The sequence below is a fragment of the Canis lupus genome, chromosome 16 (genome assembly GCF_048164855.1).
Source record: "Canis lupus baileyi chromosome 16, mCanLup2.hap1, whole genome shotgun sequence".
Taxonomy (NCBI): Eukaryota; Metazoa; Chordata; class Mammalia; order Carnivora; family Canidae; genus Canis; species Canis lupus.
Window position 1 is genome coordinate 29,446,672 of NC_132853.1, and position 27,842 is coordinate 29,474,513.

A 27,842-nucleotide genomic window follows, 5' to 3' on the forward strand; every position below is an offset into this window, starting at 1 on the left:
TTTTTGGAGTGAACTTTAAATTTTATTAAAAAACAAGCAAACGTTTTCAACATATCAAATGCTTTAATTCCATTTCTCTGTCTGTAGGCATCGACCACAATACAGAGCAAATGCAACAAAGGCAAGTACAGCAGGGTAGTTAAGTGGTAGGTCTGTGGCCCTGGGGCCGGGGGTGGGGGAGAAAGTGCACAGGGCCAGTGGGCTGTGTCAGCGGGGCCATCCCAAGTGCTGACGCTCTGGGCTCCGAGAGCAAGTGCCGCCAGCTTACCTGCCAGTTGATCAGGGCCAAGGATCCAGGCTGCTCTAGACTTGTATAAAATAGAATTACAAACCAGAGTGCGCCCTATCTGTAGGGCTCGTTCAAGCCAACCATTCTACAGAGAGACTGCCAGGCCCAGAACTAGAGGAACAAGATCAAATGTTCTGATGAGCCACCGTCCTCTGACACTAGCACGGCTGCCCTTCCAGCAGGAATGTTCTCATACATGGCATGGTCTGGGCATCTGACGGATCACATCCGTCAGATGCCCTGTTAGCCTGGACAGTGTGAGGGGAACAAGGACAGCAATCTAACTTCCCAGCTCTCCTCTTCAACTCCCCACACTGGTCACCAAAAAGCACCACACTGTGGCAACTTCTATGGTCTATCCTGCTCAGTGTGTATGCACGCTTCCCTTTCATGGGGAGGCAGCCCAGGCCCCAGCAGAAACTGAGGAAGTGTCTGGTGTCAACAATGTGCTTGAAACTGCAGCTTCTAGGTGACTCACTTTCTTCACATGTTTCTGGAGATGACTAACTTCAATCATTTAAGTTTTGTGAACTTCTGTATGAGACAGTGACATTTTTGGATTCTTTCTCCAGATCCCTGGAACGTACCTTTTTGATATTCCTGTGAGCCTCACACACAGACTACAGTCAGGGCCTTGGGAGTAAGTGTGTGTGTGTGTGCGCGCGCGCACACGTGCACACTGTCAGAACTAAAATTAACTGGATTCTCAGACCATTTCTTCACTAAAATTAGAAACATGAGGAACAGAGGTTAAGCCAGTGCTTTACTATTCACAAAATGCCTTTAAAACTTTGAAATAGCCAAGTTGTCATATTCCAAGCAGCAACCAAGACCTCCAAAATATTTTTCACCAAAAACATGAGGTTTCTGAATATATACAAATCAGCAGAAAATTAACCAGGTGACAAAAGTCATCAGAGTAGTGGCTTCTAAACCCTTAAAAAAAAATACAGTGGAATCCTTTTTTTCAAGAAGAGGAAGGATTTTATCTACGGAAACTTATTTTAAGCAGCATCCAGCAGGGGGCTGTGCCGAATGAAGAGAGAAAGCAGGAGCTCCGAGGGGGTCTACTCCACTGATCCCTGAGCACTGCTTGTGCTCTAAGCTTCCATGGATCACAGTCCAAAACCGATTTCCATAGAAGGATCTGAGGCTACCAATTTTTAAGCAGTCGGATAGATTAATTTGGATAGGATATGAACAAACTGTTCATAGAATTCCTTTAGAAGAATGATTTGGGGTGGGGGGAGAAAGCAGTTAGTGGAATCTCCCTTCCTAAAATTTTTCTTAGACAATTTTAAGAACATCCAATTAATTCGATTTGTCTGCAAGGTATCGATTCAACAGAAGCCAACATGAGGTACGGTATGGGCCAGTAGGTTTAAAAATTTCAGGGCAGCCCTGGTGGCTCAGCGGTTTAGCGCCGCCTTCAGCCAGGAGCCTGATCCTGGAGACCCGCGATCGAGTACACGTCAGGGTCCCTGCATGGAGCCTGCTTCTCCCTCTGTCTGTGTCTCTGCATCTCTCTCTGTCTCTCTCATGAATAAGTAAAATCTTAAAAAAATTTTTTTTCAGTGTGCATCAGGAGCACTCAAGGTCCTTGTGAATAAAACCAGAGATGCCTATGTCCCATCTCCTGAAACACTGATTCATCAAGTCAGGGGCTGGGCTTCAGCATCAGAGTCAGTCAGCTCCCCAGGGGCTTCTGATGCTGCAGACCACCCGTAGATCACACTCTGAGAAACAGGAGATAGGCCCTAAAGGGAAAATTTGAGAAAGTAGGGACAAACTTTAAAACCAAAACCACCTCTTCCATCTTGTTGCTGGGAACATACCTTCATTCAGATTGGGACAGAGTAACACCACTGTTTTTTCTTTTTAAATTCCTAGATATTTTTAAGATAAATCTACCTATACTCTATTGTTCCAAATTAGGTAGAATTAAAAAAAATTCTGAATATAAAGTGCTGGTTCTTGCTTCAATATTATCATTTCAAGGAAAAACCACACAAAATTATCACCTATTCTGTTGACCTTTTTGGCCAAACAAGTACAAATTATGAATTCGGATCCACGTGAATCTGTAAATTAATATAACCTTTAAAGTCTTCTATTTAGTGCAAATTTAAAATTCCATAATATACAGTAAATACAATTTTACTTTATATTACAAATGCAAACCATTTTTCTTTTGACATGCTGGTAGTATTAATTTTTACAATGCCAAAAGGACTTTACAATTTCTGAGTCACAGAATATTTTACAACTCTAGGCAAACATATTTCAAAAAGCAAATACTACATGTTTTGACAACCCTACAAAAATAAAAATAAATAATTTTGACTATAAAATTTGTATAAACATTAGCTACATTAAGAGTTCACAGCTACTTGTTACAGAAAACCTAAAACTCATTTAAGATCACGTAATCTCCCTATTAGACAACCTGTATTTTAAAACACAAGTCAGTTTGATTTCTGCTAAACATAACAAAGCACTGAAAATTATCACCATCTACTGGAGGGATCCCTAGGAGCTGCCAGGTATTCAGTGTTTAAGCCACTAAGTTTAAGGAATTAGGAATGTACTAAGACGGTAAAGGAGAGAAATCTAAAAACAGACAAGGAGATATGCTTTACTTCGTGTATTTCTTCCTGAGAATGTAGAATTTGCTATTATGTTTAAGTCAAGACACTTTAAAATGAACAGGAAAATATCATGGCAAGTTATTTTTGGAAAGTACAGAATCCCTGGTAGTGTTGACATCTGCTACTCTAATATATAACTTGCAAACATGAGCCTTGTAAACTGCCCTTATTTAAAACCAGACATGTGCCTATCCATTTATTTGAAATGCTGGGTAAATGTACCTAAAAAGTAAATGGGCTTTGCTAAAATGGTACTTTATGATAATGATATTCAGAAATAACTTTCCTAAATGAAAATGAAGTCTGAATGACTGAATAAAGCAACAGAAAAACTTCATGAACGGTCAGTAGGGGGGAAAAAACCTTACTGGATTATGAAAATTGAAAAAATTTGTTTAAATACACAAGGGTGTTATACATAAACCTGTTTTAAGTCCAATGTAACATCAGGGTTAGAGTATAGTTTTAACGGTTAAAAAATAGTTATTTTGATTATTTTAATTCTGATATCCCAAACTAACTACTTGGATTCTATAATTAGCATTATAGAATTATATTATAGATAAATTACAGCCTAAAGCAAAGTGAATTTAACAGTGTATTTATAAAATGTGGTTTCTGTAACAATGTTGACCATGAGTTAAGGAATAAAATTCACTATACTCAAAACATGATCAGTCCATAAAAGAAAATCTATAAAACTCTCCCACCAACCTCAACAAAGGCGTATGAAAAAGGTGAAAACAGATTTACTCACAAAATCTTTCAATACTAGAATTTAACATCTCCTGTTTAGATCTGGAAGAGAGGTTAACTTAACCCGAATAAAAGCATTTTATATATATATAATGCACTGACTACTGTATCATTACTTTTTTCCTTCAAAACATGGCCCCAGCCTGAGGATCAATGAAATTTAAGTTTATGGCAATTCACGGATGACAGATCCAAAATGGATCCCTAAAGAAGATTAATGTTGTTTTGGGAGATAACAGTCTAGTCTTTCAGAGATGAATGTCATGAAAGACCACCAAGCCCACAAAATGGGCCATTTGTTAGAAAAACACCAGGCTGGTTCACACCAGAAGAGCGCCCTCTAACGGTGAACCATGAGACTAGCCCTTCCATAAGTTTTTGGCAAATGAGGGTCAAATAAAAACAATGAAACAAAACTTTCAGTTATGCAAAAGTTGTTTGCCAGTGCTTTCATTCCCCTCTTTTTAAAAAATATTGAGTAATATATTTGGAAAATGAGATTATCTGGGTAATATATATGTCAGGAGAATTAAATTATGGGTTTTAATTACTTAGTCAATAGGCTACATTTCTAATTGTGACTATGTGATAAATTTAACATATTAAATAAAGCCATGTATTGTAAACACTAACCACAAGTATACCACAACGAAGAAAATAAATAAATAAAAAAATATCTCTCTCATTTTAAAATAAATAAATACAAACATTTTAGCACAGGAATCTGTCCACTTCCCCAAGGGAAATTTCTGTTAAGTACTTTGGATATCAAAAACTACTGTACTTCAAAATACTACAAGACCACTGGACTTTTAGAAGTTAGTAATCATGACTGAACTTTTTTTTGAACAATTACTATGACAAATTTTCTGCAGTACTTTTTTTGAACTGTTGATACTGTCTTTTACTCAGGAGAAACTGGTCAACAGTCCAACGCAGAAACCCTACATTTCAATCCAAAGTGCTCTGAATGTTCATCTTTACCATCTCACCTATGTGACTGTCGGCTGGCTACACGTGGTCATAAATGAGATGCTGAATTTCAGTTCAACGTGTTCATTAGTAAGATTAACTGAACAACATTTGGGGGTCTGAAAATGCTCTCAAGATAAAAATTATAACAAAAAATTTAAGTATTGTCTTTAACACTTGTCCTTTTAGGTTTCCTGGAAATAGATCCTTATGGATCCACTCAGTGCTGGGAGGCAGGAAGTGGTCAGGGGCAAGCTGCAGGAGGAGGCCCTGCATTAACCATGCTGGTTTGACACTAAGCATATCCTTTCAAAAAAGTGGGTTAATTACTTAAAAATGTTATGGTGTCACACATTAAGAAGATGGCAATGATTTTTCCACCTACATCTTGCTGGATGGGTAACATGTCCATCAAATGTGTGCTCAAGAATAAGGAATGAGGGTGCATGCCTCAGAGCAAGGCCCATTCTCCAACATAAAGCCACAAGAAACACTTCACCTTCAAGTAATTAACATTCTGTGACTTTTTAAAGTTAGTGCATTATGAATGGGGTGTTCTGCTGAAAAAGGAACAGGCATCTGTAAACAACTGGAAATTTGGCTGTCTGGGAAATGCTATTTACATAAATGTATCCCCATTATGCTACTGGTGAAATTAAGACTAAACAGTTGGTAGAGAATTTCTAACTTCCGGATGACTATGTATCTACTTGTTGGTGAGGATTTTACTCTTTCATTTCCTCATCCGCCTACTCAGTTTCCTTTATGTCCTCTTGATCTGAAGTACTGGAGATGTCATCATCTGTCTGTTCTCCCGAGAAATACAACATCAGTGCGTGTGTCTTGTGAGTTATGGTGACGGTGCAGGGCCCCTGGGCCCATGGCTCCCCATCTACCTGCATGGGCATCATCGAGCACTTCAAAATCAACTGGTATGGGGGAGATAATTAGACAAAAGTCAGTCCCCAAAAGTTCAGAAGGGGGTCCTCCTTAATACTACCATCCACAGCCCCTTAACCTTTCTCAAGGAGTTCTTAGTCTTTCGTTCTTACAAAATTAATCTGAATTTATCTTTGGTCATCAATGGTTTAAGGGATTCTTTTCCACTGAAAGCTTTGGTTCTTCTACACTTCCTGTCTCTTCCCCCTCACACCCAATCCTTCAGCAGAGGCTGAACAACAGTGCAGGCTGTAGAGCACCCTTCAAGGGAAGCTATAGTGTGCAGATCTTCTAACGCAGCAGTGGCTTAGAAATGGACTCAGACCATGAGCCTACGTACAGATGAAACACAGAGCAACATTCCACCTACCCGCACCGTATGCGCTTGTCCTATTCGGAAAGGGTTTGCCAGTTTCACTTGAATCTGAGCACAGTGGAAAGACCCGTACACTCCAACGACCTCCAGCAAACCGTCGTCATGCCTACGGGTGGAAAAAGGAAACACCGATTAGGTGATGCCATGAAATACAACCAGCCATGTTAGGACAACAACGTTTTCACCAAGGTGGACAACTGACTTATTAAATATTCGTATTAATGAGGTATGGAAAAACGAAAAATTTTGAACACAAAATATTAACAGTTTATAGAGAACGAGGGAACATGACATATCAAAAGTGACCACAAGTGTACCCACCTGGCTAGAGGGTAAGTCTCGTCTCCCATCCCTTCCCACAGTCTGCAGCCACCGCCCCAGTATCCGATGTTCAGAACTATAATACCTTCCAGGTTAGGCAGTTCTACTCGCTCGCCATCCAGTTCTAGCTTTAAAGAAATCCGAGGAGTTAGTTACTATGGGGCATGCTATTTCCAGACATATCCACTCAGGATTCACATCCATTTCCATACATGTAGGGTGTGAGAGACGCACGTGTAACAGATTCCTTCCTCCCCGCCCCCCAACCCCCCAGCCCCCCACCAAGGAATCTGCCTTCCTATTCAGTGGTTATTATAATACATTAATGGTAACATTCTTTTTTTTTTTTTTTTTTTTTAGGATTTTATCTATTTATTCATGAGAGACACAGAGAGAGAGAGAGGCAGAGGGAGAAGCAGATTCCATGCAGGGAGCCCAATGTGGGACTCGATCCTGGCACTCCAGGATCATGCCCTGAGCTGAAGGCAGGCACTTAACCCCTGAGCCACCTAGGCATCCCTCATTATTATTTTTTTTTTTACCAAGGTTAAAATGGCACAGTTTTTATTAAATCTCAGTATCTTTTTTCCGGCCTCTTCTGATTTGCTGTGGCACCTGAACTACTCCCTTCTTTTGCTTCTGGAAGCCAGACTCTCCTTGGGGTGGTCCTTCTCAAACAACACTGACAGTCCCACCTCCTGCCTCAGGTTGGCTATGTCCAAGGCTCCACACTCTTCTCAGGCTGCAGACTATGGAGGAGAAGCTCAGCCACTGCCACGTCGTTAACTGCCATCTCGGGGCTGCTAGCTCTAGCTCACTGGGCCGGGAAAAGCACTGGGCCAAAACTGTGTATCCTACTGCCCATAAAACACTTCAACCAATTGCAGCCCTTGAAACTGCTATGCATGGCACTGAGCTAACGTGAAGCATCTTCTTTATGGCCCCAACCACCTACTTCCCAGGAGAGAAGGCTTCAGGCCCCAGCTACCTAAGCCACAAAGCTAGGGCCATCTTTGCCTTCTTCGCTTTCACCCTCCACTTCTAAGTAGCTACCATTTCCCTCACTCCCAGTGACAACCTGGGAGTGAGGGAGGGCACTTCCTCAAGCTCCTCCCCCACGTGCTCCAGCCAGCTGTCTCTCCTCTTCCTCATCGCTCTCACAGCACTAACAAAATGCAAACATGCCATCCCCGATGACAGCCTGTCAGTGCCTGATTCGTGCTCAGCACAAAATCCAACTTCTCTGACAGGCCACCATGGCCCCTCTGTCATCTGGCCTCAGCTCTTGCCCCTCTCCCTGCCACAAGCTATGCTCCAGCTACAACTCACTCAAAGACACCATGTTCTTTCTTCCCTCTGGGTCTCTACACGTGTTCTTCTTAGCCTAGAACAATCTTCTTTTTTTGGAGGGGGAATGGCAGTAAAGGTTGACTGAGCAAGAGTGAAGGTTATTGAATGATAGAGCACAAAGCTCCCAAAACCCATCTGAGAGGGTTGCCCAGCCTAGAACAATTTTCACCTCCTTTTTCACTTAGCTATCTCTTACTTAATTTTCAGATTCCACCTTGTCACTTCTTCAAGAAAGACTTGGTATGGTCCCTTTCCCTAGACAGTTTCTCCAGCCTCTGGGTTATGCGCTGCTCTTATTCTTTTAAGATCAAATACTTTCCTTATCATGTCATCCCTCATTCTGTATTGCAGCGTGGTTTAAGTATCTTCCTTCAATCTACACCATAACCTTAGTGAGAATAAGGGATTTATTTATTTATTTACTAATCTCTGACTTGTCAAATTTCCTAATTTTTTAAAAAAGATTTTTATTTATTTATTAATGAGACACACACAGAGAGAGACAGGCAGAGGGAGAAGCAGGCTCCATGTTGGGAGCCCAACGCGGGACTTGATCCGGGGTCTCCAGGATCATGCTCTGGGCCAAAGGCAGGCGCTGAACCATTGAGCCACCCAGGCTGCCCAGAATGAGGGATTTATCACTGTATCTCCAGTACCTAAGACAGTGCTTGGCATTTTATAGGTGGCTTCACAAGTAAATTTTTTTTTGTAATATTTTACTTATTTATCTGACAGAGAGAGAGCACAAGTAGGCAGAATGACAGGCAGAAGGAAAGGGAGAAGCAGGCTCCCTGCTGAGATGTGGCGCTCAATCCCAGGACCCCAGGATTATGACTTGAGCCTAAAGCAGATGCTTAACTGACAGAGCCAGCCAGGCACCCCCACAAATAATTTTTGTATAAATAAAATATTAGACACATAAAAATAAAGTATTATCATGTTTGCTTCACTTTACCAATGCTATCAGAGGCCAGGATAAAGGAAACATGATAAAGTAGATGATAAAACTTTTTTTTTTAATGGCAAATCTTGCTATCTATCCTGAGCCGTGGCTGCAAAATCTGTGAGCTCAGCATCAGCCTGACCGCCACGCCCTTCCTCGGTGTACATATCATCAGGCTCCTCATATTCCCTTATTTTTCTTTTTTCCAAGCTGTTTGCCTGGCTTTCCCTTTTACTTATTTTACTAGTTCTAGGCTTTTCTGGCTTAATGTCTTTGTTGGTATGGTTAGCCATTACAGATTCTTTCTGGAAGCAAGCAAGGAATATACATATAAGACTTTGCCATATCATGATGTCAGGGATACTGCAGCAATAAGCACTCATTAACATTCTACTTTTACTGCTTGTATATCATCTTTACTTTAGTATAGAAGAAAGATAACATGGCAACCTAATATAAATTCAACTTTGCGTTTAAACTTCCTCTGAGAGTCACTGACGAGGTCAGGCACTGTGTGAGGTTGCTTCACGTCTGTCATCCAGTATGAAGGGAAACTGTTCAGTATCAGTTAAATGGGCTGGAGGTGGATAAACTCGGGTTCAGATCCTGATTATGGGTGTATATGGATGGACACTGCGTGAATTTGGGCAAATTACTTAATTTCACACAGTTTTCTCCTCTGCATAATGAGAATATAAAAGTACCTGCCCTATAGGGTTGTGGTGACAATTTAGTGGGATAATGCATATAAAGCATTTAATAAATTACATGGCACATAGTAAATATTCCATGTATGTTAGTGAAATATGTTAACAGAAAATTCAGCACTTCTATTAAAAGAAAAAAAAAAGTTTACAACCCACAGATCACCTAAAACTTTAAAAACTTACCTCAATTTTTTTATTCAAATCTTTACATTCTTGCACTAAACAGTCTTTGGTTCCATAGAATAAGTAAACAGCCTATGAGAAATGGACAGAAAAAGGGATATCAAAACAACCTACCAAGCTCTGAAAGCAAGACAAAGACCAAAGTTTCCTGACATGACCATTGAGCCATGTTTCCTTAGAATGGACCAGATTCTCATGGGAATAATGGGCACCATTACTTTTGAGCTGAATTAGTCCATTTTTCAGGGAATTTGAGAGGGAGCGGTTCGCCTAAGTGATGTTTTCTCTCAGTTTATCCAAAAAGCTACTTTTTACAAAGAAATACTATATTAAAATCAGAAAATTCTACCTTTTCCTAAGGTAGAATTACTCACTGAAACAGGAATACACATCATTCTAGTGAACATTTTATAATCACTTTTGGATATAGGAAGGTTGATGGAGGCTCTGAGATGTTAATCACTAATCATACAAATAGCAACACTGCCTTAGTAACTATATGAATAGGAAAGAACTCTGTAAATTTGAAATGTCTGTGAAACAAAACCAGGAGAAAAACTGTTTTGCATTTAATTTTCACATCTTGTTGCTTAATTATCAAGTCATTTAAAAAACTCCAAAATCAAACCTCCACCGAAGGAATTAATGGTACTAGAAATTAGAGTGATGATCATAGTTAAAAGCCATAGTAAACAAATTGCTGCTTCTCTTACTTCATCTGCATTTTGGGAGTTTTTTGAGGCTACAGGAATCTGTTTTTTCCACTGAGGCCTTCACCCAAACTTTCTCCTGCCTAAAATTTTTTCCCTTAGTTTACATTTACGTAAATAAGATAAGCAACATGCGTCTTTCCATTTCCAACTTCCATTAGTTGTCACCTAAGCAAAATGTGAATTTTAGAAAGCTTGTCACAGTTATAAATTACTCTGATAAAATACATTTAAGGATCTAATTTGACAGTCTTACACAAAACAGAGCAAGTAAATGTTTCCATAAGTTCTATCTGAATCTACTTGAAAGAGTGCGAGATAGAATCGAACTATTGATTTTTACTGTACCTTCAGTGATAAGCAGGAAATGTTATTTTATCCAACACACCTTATTAAGAATTCTGCTAGAAAACAGAGATGGTGCCTTCTCACGATGAGCATGAAAATTGAGAGCCATGAGAGCATCAGGTCCAACAGAAAAATAGTTGTTCATTGTGAATTCCTGTGCAAAAGGGTAAGAGTAAGCAACAGATTATGCTTCAGTCTAAGTCTATGACATATGTAAAAAATGTGAATCTTAGTCTTTTTTTTTTTTTTTTTAATTTTTTATTTATTTATGATAGGCACACAGTGAGAGAGAGAGAGGCAGAGACACAGGCAGAGGGAGAAGCAGGCTCCATGCACCGGGAGCCTGACGTGGGATTTGATCCCGGGTCTCCAGGATCGCGCCCTGGGCCAAAGGCAGGCGCCAAACCGCTGCACCACCCAGGGATCCCTGAATCTTAGTCTTTGAGTTCTTTGTGAAAATTTAATACCTTCTGCAGTTACTTTTCACTTAGAGCTGATGCTACCCAGTGAAGTTTCCAGAAATAAAGCTTCAGTTCAAAGGCCAATAACAACCTATATGAATTTCATTTTGGTCTTCTGGTTCACATGCTACACCTCAGATCTTTTCGTCTAGCACAGCTCTACTTTGCATCCAGGCTTTCCACGCCTGTGTTCCCATCACATGTGCTTTTCACTTTCATTGCAACTCTCAGGGTCCCTGCTTTATCTACTTCCCACCCTGCACAAACCCCTCAGTCTCCATCTCAGCTCTGTCTCTTGCTCCTGAGCCTGGAGCTTGCACTTCCAACTTCCATCCAATGTGCCACAGCCTCGAGGGTGGTGTGCCCCAAATCTAACTCATCTTCCTCTTCTTCAAACCTGAAACTCTTTCTCTTTTTCTTAGCTTGGTTAATGTCATTTCCATACATCCAGCTGAAACAACCAGAAACATGGTATAATGTGTTATCTTCTCTTTCCCTAATATCCAACAGCTGCCACATTGCCCCTCAATTCTACCTCTAGAATATCTTTTAACTGTCTTCCTGCTGAGAGTCCCAGTGTTTTGCCCTTGTGCAAGTTTCCAGGCTATTTTCCATCCCCAGAATATCTGCTGGAAAATACAGAGCTACTGAGCTACTGTCTCTGTAGTTGTTGCTACCCAGAATCTGCAACCTGTAGGATCTACTTCCTCTGCCTGGAAAGCCTTGTGTGCCTTTCTCTGTTGTTCTAGATTGTGTTTGCCTTGTAAGGACCCTCCACACATCACTTCCCCTGTAGTCTTTCCTGCCTGATCTGCTGAGGAGGTAAGAAGTGCACCCGCCCTGTGTTTTCCCCCATGGCCCTCTTTGCAGTTCAACTTGAGGGCTGAACATGTGGGTTTCTCTTCTGCTCTGGGAGCAGTCCCTTGAGGTAATAAGCACCACGTCTCTGCATCCCGGCACTGGGCCATACGTGTACAAGGGGCACTTCCCCATGTCTGCTGAAACCATCTGCTACTGAGGCCCGAAAAACATACCTTGGGTTTTCTTAAGTTGTAGTACCCTTTATTTGTTACTTGAACTTTCCATCTAAAAAACAAAAGTTACAAAAAAAAAAAAAAAGGTAATTATTACTAAATTAACCACCAGTTAACTATAATTATTACCAGTCAATTCTGGATGCCTATAGATGATGTTCTTCTATGAAAACAGGATTTGAAAAAATAAGCACGCCTAAATGATGATGCAAATTCTGAGGGATATCCTCAGCCTCCGTGACTCCAGTCCTTCCAATAATAACACAGTAGATAGTAAGAGAATAGAAGCCCAGTGCCTGTGGATGAGGACAACTAACACCATCTTGTACATTTAAATGACATCCGATAACCACACGAGTCTTCATCTTTAAACCAAACGATATTCCTGAAGCTCCAGAAATCCACTGTTCAGGGGAAATACTGCTCACCTGTCTAGTTTAATTCCATCTGCTTCCATCACGTTTCTTAAGACCTGTGCGACTGGGATCTCCCCTGCGTACCCTGTGCCCCAGCCCAGGGTGTTGGACAGATCGTTGCCTGTTCCCAAGGGCAGGACCGCCACCTGTGGAATGTACTTTTCTTGTCCCTAGAAAACCAGAGATACAGGTGAGAGGCTTCTCTTCAGACCATCTGTGGGGTAACAGTATTTGGTAAAACTCATAGACTGAACCATATGTTGCTTTTCTGAAGGTAAGAAGATCTGCTTAGTCATTATATTCAAAACCGGTAAAGTCTTCTAACACTCCTCAGTGTAGAAAGAAAGGCAGCCTGAATACCACAACCCTTATTTCGGAGCTGCTGCTGTGGGAGGCGTACAGGTCTCAAAGACAGATACCTTCATCTTCATCTCATCCACTGCGTCCAGGACCCAGCCCACTGTGCCGTCCCCGCCGCAAACAAGCACTCGGGCTGAGTGATAGGGGAGAAGAGTACAGAGCTGCAGGGCTTTGATTGGGGGAGTTTTAGTCACATCGAAAACCTAGAAATGAAAGAAAAGGAAAGATTACTTTTATCCAACATTGTCCTCCATCTGTGAGGACAAGCTCCTTTCAGAGGAGTACACAAACAGGGGGAGCAGCAGGCACAGTGAGAGGGAGAAGCAGGCTCCCCACTGAACGGGGAGCCTGATGCAGCACTCGATCCCAGGACTCTGAGATCATGACCTGAGCTGAAGGTAGACGCTTCACCAACTGAGCTACCAGGCGCCCTGATTCTTATTTTTTAAATTGAGGTATAAGTTACATATAACAAAACTCTCATTTAAAATGAACCCACTGAAAGTGGACAATGAAGTGATTTTTGGTAAGTTTATGGAGTTGTGCAAGCACCACTATAATCCAGTTCAGGACATTTTCACTGCTCTAAGAAGATCCCTTGGTGTCTGGATGCAAGCACTGGATGTAGGATCCCACACTGCCTGGCTTCAGGCAGCCACGCACCTCCTCTGTCTCTGTGCTCCTGGCTTTTCTGGACAGGTTATATAAATGGAGCCAAACTATATGGGTCCTTGCACTTGGCTCACTTTGCGCGTTTTTGAGATTCACCCATGGTAGCATGTATGCATCAGTACTTTGTCCCTTCTTATCACTGACTGATATTCCCTTGTGTAGGTGCAAATTTGGTTTTACCAACTTGCCAGCTGATGGACAGCTGGGTTGTTTCCACTTTCTGGCTATTATGAATATTGCTACTATGAACATCTGCATTAAAAGTCTTTGTGGGATGTCCCCTATGCTTTCACTTCCCTTGGGCAGTCTGCTAGAAATGGGATTGCTATGTGGTATGGTGAATTTCTGTTTAACTTTTCAAGAAATTGCTGCGCTGTTTTCTTAAGTGGATGCACCATTTTATATCCCCACCATGAGAATATCCCTTTCTCCATATATTCAAATGGTCTGGTACTCTTATAATTCTTTCCTATAACAGAGTGACAACTGGTTTAAAGCATTAACCACCACTACAATTTAGGGAAAATGAAAAGCTAAACATGACAAGATTAATATAGACAGAAGCTTTTCTCTTTCGTTACCTGGACTGGGTTTAGGAGGATCCTAAATTCTCCCAGCAGCCCTTCTCCCATGTTAGTTCCACTACGAGAGTTGGCCAGGATTATTAATGGGGTCCACTGCTTTCCAAGCTTAGAGGCTAGCTAAAAAAAATTAATGTAAGTGAAAAGGGTTTAATATCTCAAAGATACTGAGCAATAAAATTTTCATTTCTTGGTAATGGGTGCTGTAAATTTGCTGGGAGAAAACCAACTATCCCAGCACAATGAATACAATGTATAAATCAAAGAATTCTAGGAATGGAAAGTGAACTCAGAGAGAATAATTCAACTTGCATTTATGTCTTAATTCTCTTCTCCATTATTCTAGATAAGTCACCTGGGCGATGCCTAAATAATAAGGAACTAACAAGGTAGCCCATTCCACTATTAACTCAAATTATTAGGAAGTTTGACTTAAACGGAGTTAAAAATCTTTCAATAATGTCTCTTTATTCTAATTTTGCTTCCTAGAGCAACCAGAAATAGTTTTATTTGTTCTTCCACAAAACTTCTGCTCAAACACCTGAAGCATTGTATCTTTTATGAGCCTTGTCTTCTAGGTGATCCATTTTAAGTTCTTTCAACTGTTCACAGAATAGACAGATTTTCTCTGCTCTCTTACTTTGTCCTTTTCTGGATGTATTCTAATGTATTTTAGTTTGCAAGGGTTTTTTTTAAATGGGGTACTCAAAATCAGTTTTAAGAATTCAGATTTGCACAAAGGCCAAAGTCAAATGAAATTCATGTTCTTTTAACCAATCCATTTCTTCCCTCTCCCTTCTCCTTGTGGATGTAAACCTGAATGGAGATGCTCCCTGGCCTTACTTACCATTTCTCATCCTGCAGGGTCTCAGATTGAATTCAGACATATTAAGGGACTGTATATTTAAAAAAACATGTATAACATTAAACATAATGCCTTAATTAAAAAAAAATATTTTAGAGAGCAAGTGAGCATGTGTGAGCTGGGGGAAGCCCAGGGCAGAGCGAGAGGGACAAGCATACTCCATGCTGAGGGAGGAGCCCAGGCTCAGGACCCTGAGATCATGACCAGAGCCAAAACCAGGACTTGGATGTTCAACCCACTGAGCCACCCAGGTGTCCCACTGTTTTAAAATTTTAAAATGTCTTTTTCTTCAGCAGGAATACTGACAAAGATGACATTTAAGATATAAAATCCTAACTTGGAAAAGACATAAAATATAATTTCAAAATAAAATAGTTCAATTATTTTGGCATATTCAAGTAGGAAATAAATGCAGTTTTTTAAAGTTATCCCTTAAGAACTACATAAAGACTGAGAGATACATTTATATCCGTTTCCATACACATATATCCTGCAAAGTGTTAACACCTTTAATGTTCAAATTATTTGTAAGGAGCACCTAATGTGCAATGTAAATCTATCTTTAGGCACCCTACATAAAGTTCCAAATAAAAAATTCGGTTAGAATAACGTGTGAGGAAAATCCATGTTTTCTTTTCACAGATAGTAATAAAGAATTTCAAAGCTGGATGTTTATCAGAGTTATCTGAGGACCCTAAAGAAATACATATTCCTGGGACCTGCCTTCCACCCACTAAACCAAACCTGGTGATGGCGGTGGGGCGGGGGGGGGGGGGGGGGGGGGGCTTGGGAATTTATTCTCAAAAAGCTCCCCGTGTGATTCAGATGCAGGCACCGATTGAGAAACCAGTAAGAGAACATTTCCAATTTCCCTTTCAACATGAAAGCGCTCCAGAGCCAAACCCTGTGGCACATCTCTGACCACTAGGCGGGGTTCTACAGCTCACCATAGTGATTCTTCCCTCAATGCCCCATACTTGTTGCACACGGACTTCAATGACTTGTGAAAATCAATTACATTAGGAAAAATGAACTCTAATTACCACTGCATAATCCGTTTTTTTGTCTTTACGCATCTGATTGATAGAAGTCAAATAACTTGGGGGAATGATGAGGTTTCTGAATTCTCCAAAATCACATTTTTCATTCTTCAAGCTATTTTTCATGCACTCATCATGTACTGTTTTCTGACACCAAATGCACCTGTGGGAAGAAAGAAACAAAGACAATAATTAATTTTAAACCATAATTTCACTGATGTGTAAACAGATTGTTCCTGTAAAAAAAATTAGTAGTAATCTCATCATTATTAGAACATAAAATCTACTAAATAAAAGATTTGTAACTGCCTGCATAGTGAAAAGGAGTGATCAAGTTTGAATATACTTGGCAGTGTAATCTAACAGTGGTTTTTAAAGTGTGGTCCAGGGGATCCCTGGGTGGCGCAGAGGTTTAGCGCCAGCCTTTGGCCCAGGGCGCGATCCTGGAGACCCGGGATCGAATCCCACGTCGGGCTCCCGGTGCATGGAGCCTGCTTCTCCCTCTGCTTGTGTCTCTGCCTCTCTCTCTCTCTGTGACTATCATAAATAAATAAAAATTAAAAAAAAAAAAAGTTAAAGTGTGGTCCAGGGCCCCCAAAGATCCTTCCAAGACGACTCTGAGGTTAAAATCACTTTAATAATAAGGGGCACCTGGGTGGCTCAGTCAGTTAAGTGTCTGACTCTTGATGTCAGCTCAGGTCTTGACCTTGGGGTCATGAGTTCTGGCTCCATGTTGGTCTCCGTGCCTGGTGTGGAGCCAACTTAAAAAAAAAAATCACTTTAATAGTAATACCAAGATGCTATTCCATTTTCCTTCTCTCAGGAGTGTGCAGACCCAATGCAGAAGCAGATAGGAGTATGTAGGTGGCCTCTAAGCCAAAGAAATGTACCAAAAAAGTAAAACAGTGTCACTCTTCTCAAGTTTCATTTCTTTTTCATAAAAATATTGTTATGTTACTTTAAAAAGGAATGTTTAAACAATTTCTCAGTTTTAATGTGAAACATGGAAATGCCTGTAGACATAATCCACATAAACAAAAAAACTGGGTCTACGACAATGGTTCTGAATCCGAATTATTTGTGTGTTTTTTTTTTTTAAAGATTTTATTTATTTATTCATAGAGACAGAGAGAGAGAGAAAGGGGCAGAGGCACAGGCAGAGGGAGAAGCAGGCTCCATGCAGGGAGCCCGACATGGGACTCGATCCAGGGTCTCCAGGATCACACCCCAGGCTGCAGGCAGCGCTAAACTGCTGCGCCACCGGGGCTGCCCAATTATTTGTGTTTTGGTTGAAATATGTTTGTGAGGCCTAAAAGTCCTTGCTGCTTAATGAAATGCTCCACTGGCCTGGGTCCAGTTTGAAAACCTCCTACGTTAGGACATCCTTGAACAGTCTAGTAAGTAGAGTAAGACAGTCAATTTCTTGTTGGCAGTTAATACAAAACTAGTCTATATATTGCATTTGAAATACAGGCAGAAGACATTTATATTCAGATTTACCTCTGGATGGCCATGTGTGTGAAATAAACAGAATAGTGCTGGAAAAGGTCCCGGGTTTCCATTATTAATCTGCTAAGAATTTAATCCACTCACAAATAAGGCAGAGCTGACTGTATAGACAAAAGCAGGCTGACAGAAAATAATGGTTATAATTAAATGAATAATTAAAAAAAAAGAGGATAAAAGGTTTTTGCCCAAGGTCAACTTGGACTTTTTTTGGACTTCTATTTTAAGGTTGTTTTTTTCCGGTGGATGTTCAGATTTGCCAAGTGATTACTGCTATTTACTCAGGAGTCCTATTTGCTGCTGAAAGAAGTGTTATCTGCATTATCTGTTAGTAAACTATAAAATAACCTGCATATGTTTTGTTTATACTTGATTTTAAATACACAATACACAATACATGTGTACTGCAAAGTATACCAACTCCATCTACTGTGCTATTAACTTTAAAAAGAGGATATTGTTATTGCAAATAACCTGAAAGAGTACCCCTGAATTATTTCACATAGGTTTCCTCCAGTAAGAAAAGTGGGACTCAGGGGTAAGAAGAACATTCACTTTTTTTTACTCTATAGTCTCCTGTACAAGACATTTAGATAATTTATTTTTCTAAGTATAAACAACATGATGAACTACCATAAACAGAAATGAGATTATTTCTCTGGAATCCTAGAAGTCAATTTCCTGCTCAAAGGGCATGTATTTTCCTAAGATTTTTTTCTTTAATAATTCTTCCATAATTTTTTTGAGTATAGTTGACACATAATATGTACACTCATTTTAAATATACAATATAGTCACTGATATGTCTGTCTAGTGTCCTTGTTTTCAGTGCATGGAGATGTTCATCATATCTAACACTTGCTAATCCTGCACATTAGTGTTTTAAATGTTTTCTTTGATAATTGGATAGAAGACTTTTGTTTTAATTTGGGGGGTCTTTGATCACTAGTGAAGCTGTATATTTTTCTGCCTGCTTCTGTGAATTGACTCATGACCCATATTCATCTTTTACTAACTTTTAATAATTGCATGTACTTTTTACTTTGCAGGATATCAACCCCTTCTGTCACATTTATTGCAAATTTGTTTCAGGTTTTTTTTTTTTTTTTTTTTTCAGTTTTCTTTTAAATGTACTTTTGAGGGTCGCCTGGGTGGCTCAGCGGTTAAGCGTCTGCCTTCAGCCCAGGACGTGATCCTGGAGTACCGGGATCGAGTTTTGTATTGGGCTTCCTACATGGAGCCTGCTCTTCCCTTTGCTGTGCCTCTGCCTCTCTCTCTCTCTCTCTGTGTCTCATGAATAAATAAATAAAATCTTAAAAAAAAAATTTATCTCTTGGGCAGCCTGGGTGGCTCAGCAGTTTAGGATCGAGTCCCATGTCGGGCTCCCTGCATGGAGATGCTTCTCCCTCTGCCTCAGTCTCTGCCTCTCTCTCGGTCTCTCATGAATAAATAAATGAAATCTTTTTAAAAAATTATTTCTTGATAGATCTCTTTCCCTCTGTGGTTTATTTAAATGTTTTTATGCCCTGAAGTCCTTCACCATTTCCAAAAAGACACTTGCCTATCGTTATTCCGCTAAACCCCCATCCCACCCATTCAGTTTTCATACTTACATCTTTTTAAAAAAAGATTTTATTTGAGAGAGAGAGAGAGAAAGAGAGACAGAGAAAGCGTACACACAAGCAGGGGGAGGGGCAGAGGGAGAAGCAGACTCCCCACTGAGCAGGGAGCCTGATGGGGGGGCTCAATGTGGGGGCTTGTTCCCAGGACCTGGAGATCATGACCTGAGCCAAAGGCAGGTGCTTAACTGACTGAGCCACCCAGGTGCCCCCATATCTATCTATGTCTTTAATTACCGTGCTGCTTCTAGGGCTAGAGGTTCCACTGAGAAACTCATGGAAGTGTCTAGGTTTCTTAGAACCTTATTCATCTGTGAACTAAGAGCCCCTGCTTTAATATATCTAGTGTTTATTTTGGTATATAGTATGATACGAAAATCTCATTTTTTTTGTTTTTGTTTTTTTTTTAAAGATATCATCTATTTATTCATGAGAGACAGAGAGAGAGAGAGAGGCAGAGACACAGGCAGAGGGAGAAGCAGACTCCATGCAGGGAGCCCGATGTGGGACTTGATCCCGGGACTCTGGGATCACGCCCTGAGCCAAATGCAGACGTTCAACTGCTGAGCCACTCAGGCGTCCCAAAAATCTCGCTTCTTCCCCCCCCACCCCCCAAAGAGTACCTGTCCCAGCACAATTCATAATCTTTTCTATCCCAGCTGATTTGGGACATCTTTATCATTTACTACATTCTCATAAATTTCACAACAGATTCTTTTAACTAAAATGATGGTTATTATCAGCCTTGGCTCTGTAAAGCTAGAGCCAAATGCTTGCAAGCTATGAAACATTAGACTTTTCCTTACAACTACCATAGTCAAAATTGGGACTGGTTTCTTTATTTTGTTATTAGGGTTTAACCTAGATTTCAAACCTGATGGAAGAATAAGACACTACTAATGTCTTGATGTTTTAGTTTCAACAATCATGTCATTGACTAACTGCTTATCTTTTTACTTTGAAAAATTTTAAACCTACATAGAAGTCGAAAGGATAGCAAAATGACCTTAAGCCAACCTTTCACTCTGATCCTTAATCTTTTTTCCCACAATTGCTTTACCTCTTTTGATGTGAACTCATATACTGCTGAATCATTTAAAAGTATTAGAGACTTTATGAGATTTTTACCTTCCAATACTTCAGCAACACCATTTCGTTTATGTACTGTCTAGGGCTGGTTTTGTATTATGATGGACAGTGAGTTAAGTAATGGTCTGCAAAGCCTAAAATACTTAGTTTTGGCTCTTTATACAAAGTTCGTCTGCCTCTGCTCTAGAAGGTGATCTGGTACCTTTTCACTGTTTCAGATAATGAATGAAATGAATAAATACATACCAAGAGAACACAGAAACATAAAGTTTAAGATCAAAGCCAAGACTGAAGTAGTCGATGTAATTACCTGCTAAAAGTCAGAAGCTTTGTTTCATTAATCAGCATGTTTGTGCGCCAGAGCCCACACGTGCGGGGGAGGAAGGGGGCATGCAGTGACAGGATGTAATGAAAAGGTCTTATAAATAAAAAGGTACCTTAAGTTTTCCTAATAAGAGATGGCATACTATGGGGAACAAAGGTTTATTTAAAAAAATGTAATGAATAATTATAATTCCCTATTTTAGTCAGAAGAGAAGTGGGAAGGAAAAAAGGAAGACCAGGAAGGCGTGTGAGACACCAGGTGCAGACACACATTATAGTGGTTGGGGTGGATGTGAGAATATACTCACAAGAGAAAAAGCCTACAGGGAAAGTAGAATCTGGCACAGTGCCTGGCACAAAATGGGTATTTGCTATGTGAAAATTAAATAATGACCTAATGAGTGTAAATTAAAGGGCCTTTGTCACTCATTCTGCAGAGCTTAACTGCAGTGTGATAAAATCACTTATTACCTGAGTCTATGCAGTTCTCTTAAGTCTTGTACTTACTTAGATTGTGATATAGACATGGAAGGGGCGCTTGCCACGGCTGGATAAAATCCAGAGACGGACAGTCTGGCTTGTGTTTAAAGGTTCTAAATAGATATTTATTTTGTTTATTTTTCTGAAATATCTCATTCCTACAGAAGGTCATAGCAGACAGTAATCCTGCATAAGATTATTGGCTAAAATTAATCAGCACACTGCGGGACATTCAGGACACTGTGCGCTTTTCCCCATGGGAATAATAAACACTTCCTAAATTATACAGAGATCGTTTCTACCATTAGTGAGGGGTTCTAGCATGCTGGGAACAGATGGCTCAGTAACTGGTAAGAAGAACCTCGTGAGGAAAAGATCTATCCTCACATTCATTGCGCACAAAGGGGAGGATACAACACTAAGGACAGAGGCTGATGTTATGAAACGTACATAAATACAGCAGTGTCTCCTCAACTTTAGAATTATCTGCAGGTCCTGCTAGAGCAAAGATTGCTGGTCTCCAGGCCAAGTTCCTGATTCAGTGGGTCTGGGGTAGACGTAGGGTTGCCAGGAAACTAGAAGATGTTTGGTTAAATTTCAATTTCAGATAAATAGTTTTTATCAGGTATAACGGGTATAAGTCTGTCTCAAATACTGCAAATGTTTTGTTTGCTTAATCTGGCAACACTAGAATTTGCATTTCTACCAAGTTTCCAAATGATGCTAATGCTGCTGGTCTGGGGAACCTACTTTGAAAACTACTGAAATATAGGATAGAATGTCATCACCGAGAAGAAAAGATGTGGGCTTGGGGATGAATAGAAGATCAGGTAAGGGTTCTTGGAGGAAAGGGCATGAGATGAGTCCCTAAGGATAACTAGAAGCTACCCAGGGGAGGACAGCCTTGAGAAAGGGAAGGGCAGAATGAAAGAGTCTGATATTTTAAGGAAGCCACAACCAGCTCGGCGTTTTGTCATGCAGGTGGGGTCCAGAGAGCACATGAGACTCTGGGTACCGTGGTAAGCACCTGAAGTTCACACTGAAGGTTCATCAGGGTAAGTGACCAGAGCAACTGAAAGGGTTTAAGTAGAGCAGGGACTGGATCTGATAATGCGTTTCTAAGATTATTCAGGTGGAGGATCAGAGCACTAGGCTTATTCGTTAAGGAGTATCTAAAGCACAGTTAAGATATTTATAGAAGCCATTTTTATCTAATTCTGCACAGACACAAAGAAGGGAAGGAAATAAGATGCAAGTCATGTCTTCTTTCCAACTAATTCCAGCTTTTGAAGCTAAAGGTGACTTACAGAGAGAATTACAAAGTTTACTTAAAGACGCTGGGTTATAACCTAGCTCTCGCTGATGCCAAAAGGACTTCTAAATTTGAAAGATAACAAATAAAATCAATGGTTATAAAACTCTGTAGTTGTTTAAAACATATTTTTGAAAAATTTTCTTAAGTCTAAATCTGAAGTATAAAAATAGGTGTTGACCTAACAGTGCTCATGCTAAGTTAAAAGAAAAAAAAAAAAAAAAAGATTTTGAAGTAAAATACAAAATAAAGACAAAAACAAAAAAGTAACTTGCCATCCAGTGTCAGGTTTCTATTTTAGTTTCTAAATAGGTTTAGAGAGCCCTTTCCACTTGTCAGAAGTAAAACTCATAACAATGAAGATGTCCAGACGTAAGGCTGAGCCAAGGCTAGGCATGTCGGTATGCCTAACCCTATCCTGGGGGTTACAAATCCCAGAGAGCAGGTCTATTTTACCACCGCGTATAATTCTCTTAACTGTAAAATGAGTTAGATCAAATGATCTGCGGAAGCAGCCTCCCTCATTACCAATCTCTAACAAGAGCAAAGGGCATCTTCCCCTATTTTCAGATAGTATTTAAGAACATTAATGTGTTGTCGTGTGTGTATTTAGAAGCTGCTAAAATATTTCTGGCTTAACCAAAGGCTTTTGTCTGAGATGCTACATGTCCTGCCAGGCCATGTGACAAAAGGAGAGCCCCTCTAAGTGTTACCTTTCGCTACAGTGGGGACGTCTATATTCGAAAAAGATGCTTCCAGGGCTGCCATGGAAGGACACTGGTTTTCACTGCCCATTTATAATACCACCCGGAGGACGATCAGTTTCACGAGTCCAGAGAAAAGCGAATTGTGTCCATACTTCGTTGTTCCTTACTTAAAATGGAGATAATCAATAGGAATAAACGCTAAAATACTAGGCACAGTGGCTATGAAGTATGCAGCACTTGGAGATCTCTGGATCCGAATTAAGGCCCAAGTGTCATTACCTAAAAGGGCACGCGGGCTGAGGAGTAGGGCATGGAGGTATCGTCCAGGCCGATGCCCACTGCAAAGCTGCCCTGTTTGTCGGATACCAGGGACGTTTATGAACTTGTTTCCTTCCAGTGGGCAGTGGAGGCCACTGGCAGAGGTCAAGGTAGGCCTCTGCGCCCGCTCCAGGGGATCCTGCCGCGTGGCTTACCACGCATTCCGGGACCGCGAGGACCCACAAAGGCCTCACCTGTAATCGCAGAGCTTGGGCTGGCTGCCGCACTGCTGCTTGCAGACCACGCAGCAGCTGCACAGGGGCACGTTGCCTCGGATCCAGTGGTGGGGCATGGCGTCCGGGGCCCTGGCGTCACTCTTGAGCATGATCTCCTTGCACGGGAAGCGCTTGTCGGCCTTCTTGAGGCAGCCCTCGTCCACGCGCAGCCCGCAGCAGTCGCAGAAAGCGCCCAGCAGAATGTGCTGCGCGCACACGCAGCAGTAGGTGGGCTGGCTGAACAGGTCCGTGTCGCGCCAGCCGTGCTTGCTCTTGCGGAAGATGTCCCTGCGGTGCAGCTGGCGACGCGAGCGCTGGAGGCTGCACCAGAAGGTGATGAACACCGGCAGCAGCACCGAGCACAGCGTCCACAGGACCAGGTGCCCGTCGGCAAACAGGCCCTCGTGCGGCGCCGGCCGCCTCTCCGCTTCCATCGCGTCCAACGCCGCTTTCGAACTGGGAGAGGAACAGGCGGGGTACACCCGGGCTGGCTCGCGGGGCCGCGCGCCGCCTTCCGGGGGAGCCTGCGGGGCGGGGTGGGGGCGGGGGCGCTGCCTCCCGGGACGCGCGCGCGCCCGGTGCTCCCAGCCGCCCGCCCCCGGAGCCCCCCGCCAGCCGCGCCGGCCGCAGGAGGCGGCGGCTGCTCGGCAGGGACGCGGCCGCGACCGTTAGCCCGGGGCCCGCACGCCGCAGCCCGCAGCCCGCAGCCCGCAGCCCGCAGCCCGCAGCCCCCCGCCCCTCCGGCCCTACCTCGCGTGGGTGGGAACGCGGCTCCGCGACCCGGGCCTGGGGCCGCCCTCGCTCCGCAGCCTGCCCGGGCGCCAACGCCAGCGGAGGGCCCCGCGAGGCCGCACGCACGCCGAGCCGGACGGCGCGGGCGGGGGCGGGGCGGGGCGGGGCGGGGCGGGGCGCGGCGCGGCGGAGGTGCGAGGGGCGGCGCGGAGGCCGACGGGCCTGGAGGGGGCGGGGCCGAGCGGAAGGGGCGTGGCCTGGGCGTGGCCTGGGCGTGGCCTGGGCGGTGGGCGGAGTCACAGTCAGGTGCGGCGGTAGAGGGCTGCGAGGTAGAGCCGTGCACCGCTGTAGCCCTAGGAATTGACAGTAAGCGTACTGCCTGGCGGAGGTGGGAGCTGGCCCGGTTTTGCATGATGGAAGGGAGAAAACTGGCAGCTTTGATTGTGTTACATCCTAAAAAAAAAAAAAAAAAGCATGGAACAATCCGAGTCAGGAATTAATAAATGTCGCCTGCGTTCTTGCCAGTTGTTTATTACACACGCGCTGTGGGCCGGGTACCGAGCTCTCCCAGAGTGCCGGGCCTATTGTAACAAGCCTGACGAGAAGCATTTATTTAGACCTATCAGCAATGGCTTACTTGCACTGCAGCCTCCATCTCTGCACTTGCTAGGCACCAGGCTGAGTTTATCATCCCCATTTCCCAGATGAGGAAAACCAAGGCACAGAGCGGCAGAGAAACATGCTTGAAGCCTCGAAGCCGATATTGGGACTGAGGTCCCTTTGTTTTAAGTTAGTGGTCCAAGTGAGCTTCAAATCCAAACGAAACCATTAGAGTGTCTCTTATTTTGTTATTTCTCTAAGAACCTTGCCCCTGGGGATCTTGTTAAAATGCAGATTCTAATTCCCTTTTTAGGGAAGAGGCCTGAGAGTCTGCATTTCTGACCCATGGTTCAGTGATGCTGATGTTGACGGTTTCCAGGTCACGCCCTGAGTAGTTATCTAAAGTGTTTGACCATCTGGATTATGAAGCTTGGGGGCTGGCTGTGGGGGAAGCGGGAAGAGCGTAAGGCTGCACGGTGAGACCTGGAGCAGATCGATCCTGGCCGTACACATCTGTGGATCCTAATTGAGGCAGAGCTCTTAATGTAGTTTTGATTTGAAAGCATAACAAAGAATACACTTTTAAAAATTGAGGGTTTTAAAAAAAAATTTCCATTGTGGAACATTTGGAAAATGTAGAAAAGAAAAAAAAAGGAAGAAGAATCATTCATCTCTCACCCCAATGACAACCTGTACTTGCAGATCTTGGCAAGTAAACTGTGGTTTACTTTTTCTATACGTAATTTTGATTGTATGGTGGATATGCTCTCTGGCTTTTTTTTTCACTTCCAAAATAACTTCTACACATTTTTTTGAATTTATATTTAGTGATTTCTTAATATTCCATTCTATGAAGACAGTTCACAGTTGTGACCTTACCTCTGTTTTTGGCTCTTTGTCTTAAATATTGTGCTATGATATATATAATTCCTCTGTTTAGGTTTCTTTGCTCAGATTCTCACATTTGGCTAAAGGATATGAAAAGTTTAAGGGTTATGGAAATTTTTTAAAAACAATCATAATCTCTCTTTCCTAAGTGAAAATCATCTGGGAAATTTATCTGTATAGGGACAGATTAATAGAGGTTAGCAGGTCTAAGGAAGACACTTTTTTAAAAAAAGATTTTATTTATTTGAGAGAGAGAGAGAGATTGAGAGTATGAGCTGGGGGGAGGGGCAGAGGGAGACAGAGCAGCTGACTCCCTGCTGAGCAGGGAGCCCAGTTACAGAGGATGCAGATGTGGGGCTCTGTCCCAGGACCCCGAGATCATGATGTGAGTTGAAGGTAGACGCTTAACCCACTGAGCCACCCAGGCGCCCCTGAGGGAGACACTCTTACACTAAAGGAAATGATAATAATAGTTATTATTATAGCCAACCTGTGTTGCCTGCTTAGTTAGAGCCTGGGCACTGTGCCAAGTTTATCATCCTCATTTTACAGATGAAGAAAACCTGTTTGATGTCATATAGCCAAGAGTCAGTGGAGTTGGGGCTTTGACTCCAGTTAGTCTGAAGCCAAAGCCAGTCATGCTCTCAAGACAGGCAGATGTCTCAAGATATGTTCTTTCACCACCTACAGCAGCATTTTCTAAAAATGTGGATTCCCAGGTCCTGACCAGGTCTCCCGAATCAGAATTGTAGTGCAGCTGAGATTCTGTGTGCCTAACAATTCCCCACATAATTATTTCATTTACTTGTTCGAATATTTTTTTTGGCTTAATTGTAAAATAGATCACACACACAAAAGATCTTATGAAACATACATGCACATACATGCAGTTAAACATCTATGCAAGTTAAAAACAGTAGTAAACACCTGTGTGCCCACCACACAGGTTAACATGTTGAACATTAGGAGCCTCTCCTCTGCCCATCTGATTGCTATCCTCATCGGGAGACTACTATCCTAATCTTTATGTTCTCCACTCCCTTGCCTTTGATAGTTTTGCCATCCCTGAAAGTATCCCTAAACAATATAGTTTTCTTTCGAAAAAACAAACACAAACCTGGCTCTGTCAGGAAATAGGAGTAAAAGCACTAATATATGAAAGATCCTGGAGTTGATGCGTTGAGTGGTCTGGGACAGAGTCTGAATCCAGATTCTCCGAGAAGATACCACCTGGGGAAGTCAGTGAGCATGGTCTTGGGAAGATTGCTAACCACAGTGGGGACAACCGAGTAGGGCTGTAGTTTGCTCATCTGGCGAAAATCTGGCTGGGCGGGGGGGTGCCTGTGTGGCTCAGTCGATTGAGCGGCTGCCTTCAGCTCAGGTCATAATCCCAGGGGTCCTGGGATCGAGCCCCACATTGGGTTCTCTGCTCAGTGGAGAGCCTGCTTCTCCCTCTCCCTCTGCCCCTCCCCACTGCTCATTCTCTCTCTCTCTCAAATAAATACAAAATCTTGAAAAAAAAATGCATGGGGCTGAGGGAGCAGGAACCTCATCAGCTCATAGTTGTCAAAGTACCAATAGTCTATCCACAGTGTGTCTGGACCTCATGGAGCACATTGCCCCTGTGCCAACCTGGCCTGCCTGCCCTTTGTGTCAGAGCACAGTGGTTATCTTGGAATTTCTCTTCACTGTTTTTCTGTGAATTTTCTGTTTCCTGGGTCCGGGGACTTCCCCTTTCTTGGTGAATTCCTGTGTGTGTGTGTGTGTATGTGTGGAACACACCCATCAGGAATTTTAGGAGCAAAGGTACATGGAAGGTATAGTTTTGAGTCCTTGGATGTCTCCCGATATCCTTGTTCCACCCTCCATACCTGATTATTTATCTGGGCATAGAATCCTAAGCTGGAAATAATTTCTCTTCACAACATTTGAAGACATCGCTCCATTTCTGCTTGCTTTTAATGTTACCACAGAGATGTCTGAGGTTATTCTTATTCCTGATCCCTTGAATGGGACTTGTTTGTGCTTTCTGGAAACCTGTAGAATCTTCTCTCTTTCTCTAGAGTTCTGAAATTTCAGAC

General features: G+C 42.2%; 1 protein-coding gene and 1 long non-coding RNA gene across 2 annotated transcripts in view; one reads left to right on the top strand and one right to left on the bottom strand.

The window, feature by feature from the left end:
• Positions 1–24,415, bottom strand: DGKE (diacylglycerol kinase epsilon). The gene is made up of 12 exons (XM_072779895.1): positions 24,292–24,415; positions 23,521–23,997; positions 15,975–16,134; positions 14,067–14,186; positions 12,873–13,016; positions 12,466–12,623; positions 12,038–12,089; positions 10,583–10,696; positions 9,485–9,556; positions 6,302–6,429; positions 5,975–6,086; positions 1–5,594 (listed from the first exon to the last, which is right to left on the bottom strand). The coding sequence occupies exons 2-12, from the start codon at positions 23,973–23,975 to the stop codon at positions 5,415–5,417; spliced, it is 1,695 nt and encodes a 564-aa protein (XP_072635996.1). The 5' UTR covers positions 23,976–23,997; positions 24,292–24,415; the 3' UTR covers positions 1–5,414.
• The window catches only part of LOC140606462 (uncharacterized), an 8,669-nt gene continuing 4,399 nt past the window's right edge, over positions 23,573–27,842 (top strand). Inside the window, exon 1 of the long non-coding RNA XR_012008781.1 lies at positions 23,573–23,921. This is a non-coding gene — a long non-coding RNA (uncharacterized lncRNA). The remainder of the gene's footprint in view (positions 23,922–27,842) is intronic.

Excerpts from the sequence above, each read along its gene's own strand:
- DGKE (XM_072779895.1), bottom strand. The coding sequence starts at position 23,975 with ATGGAAGCGGAGAGGCGGCCGGCGCCGCACGAGGGCCTGTTTGCCGAC. Across the intron at positions 13,017-14,066 it reads TCCTCCTAAACCCAGTCCAG|GTTTTCGATGTGACTAAAAC; the intron begins GTAACGAAAGAG and ends TTTCATTTCTAG. Across the intron at positions 5,595-5,974 it reads GACAAGCGCATACGGTGCGG|TTGATTTTGAAGTGCTCGAT; the intron begins GTAGGTGGAATG and ends CCCCCATACCAG.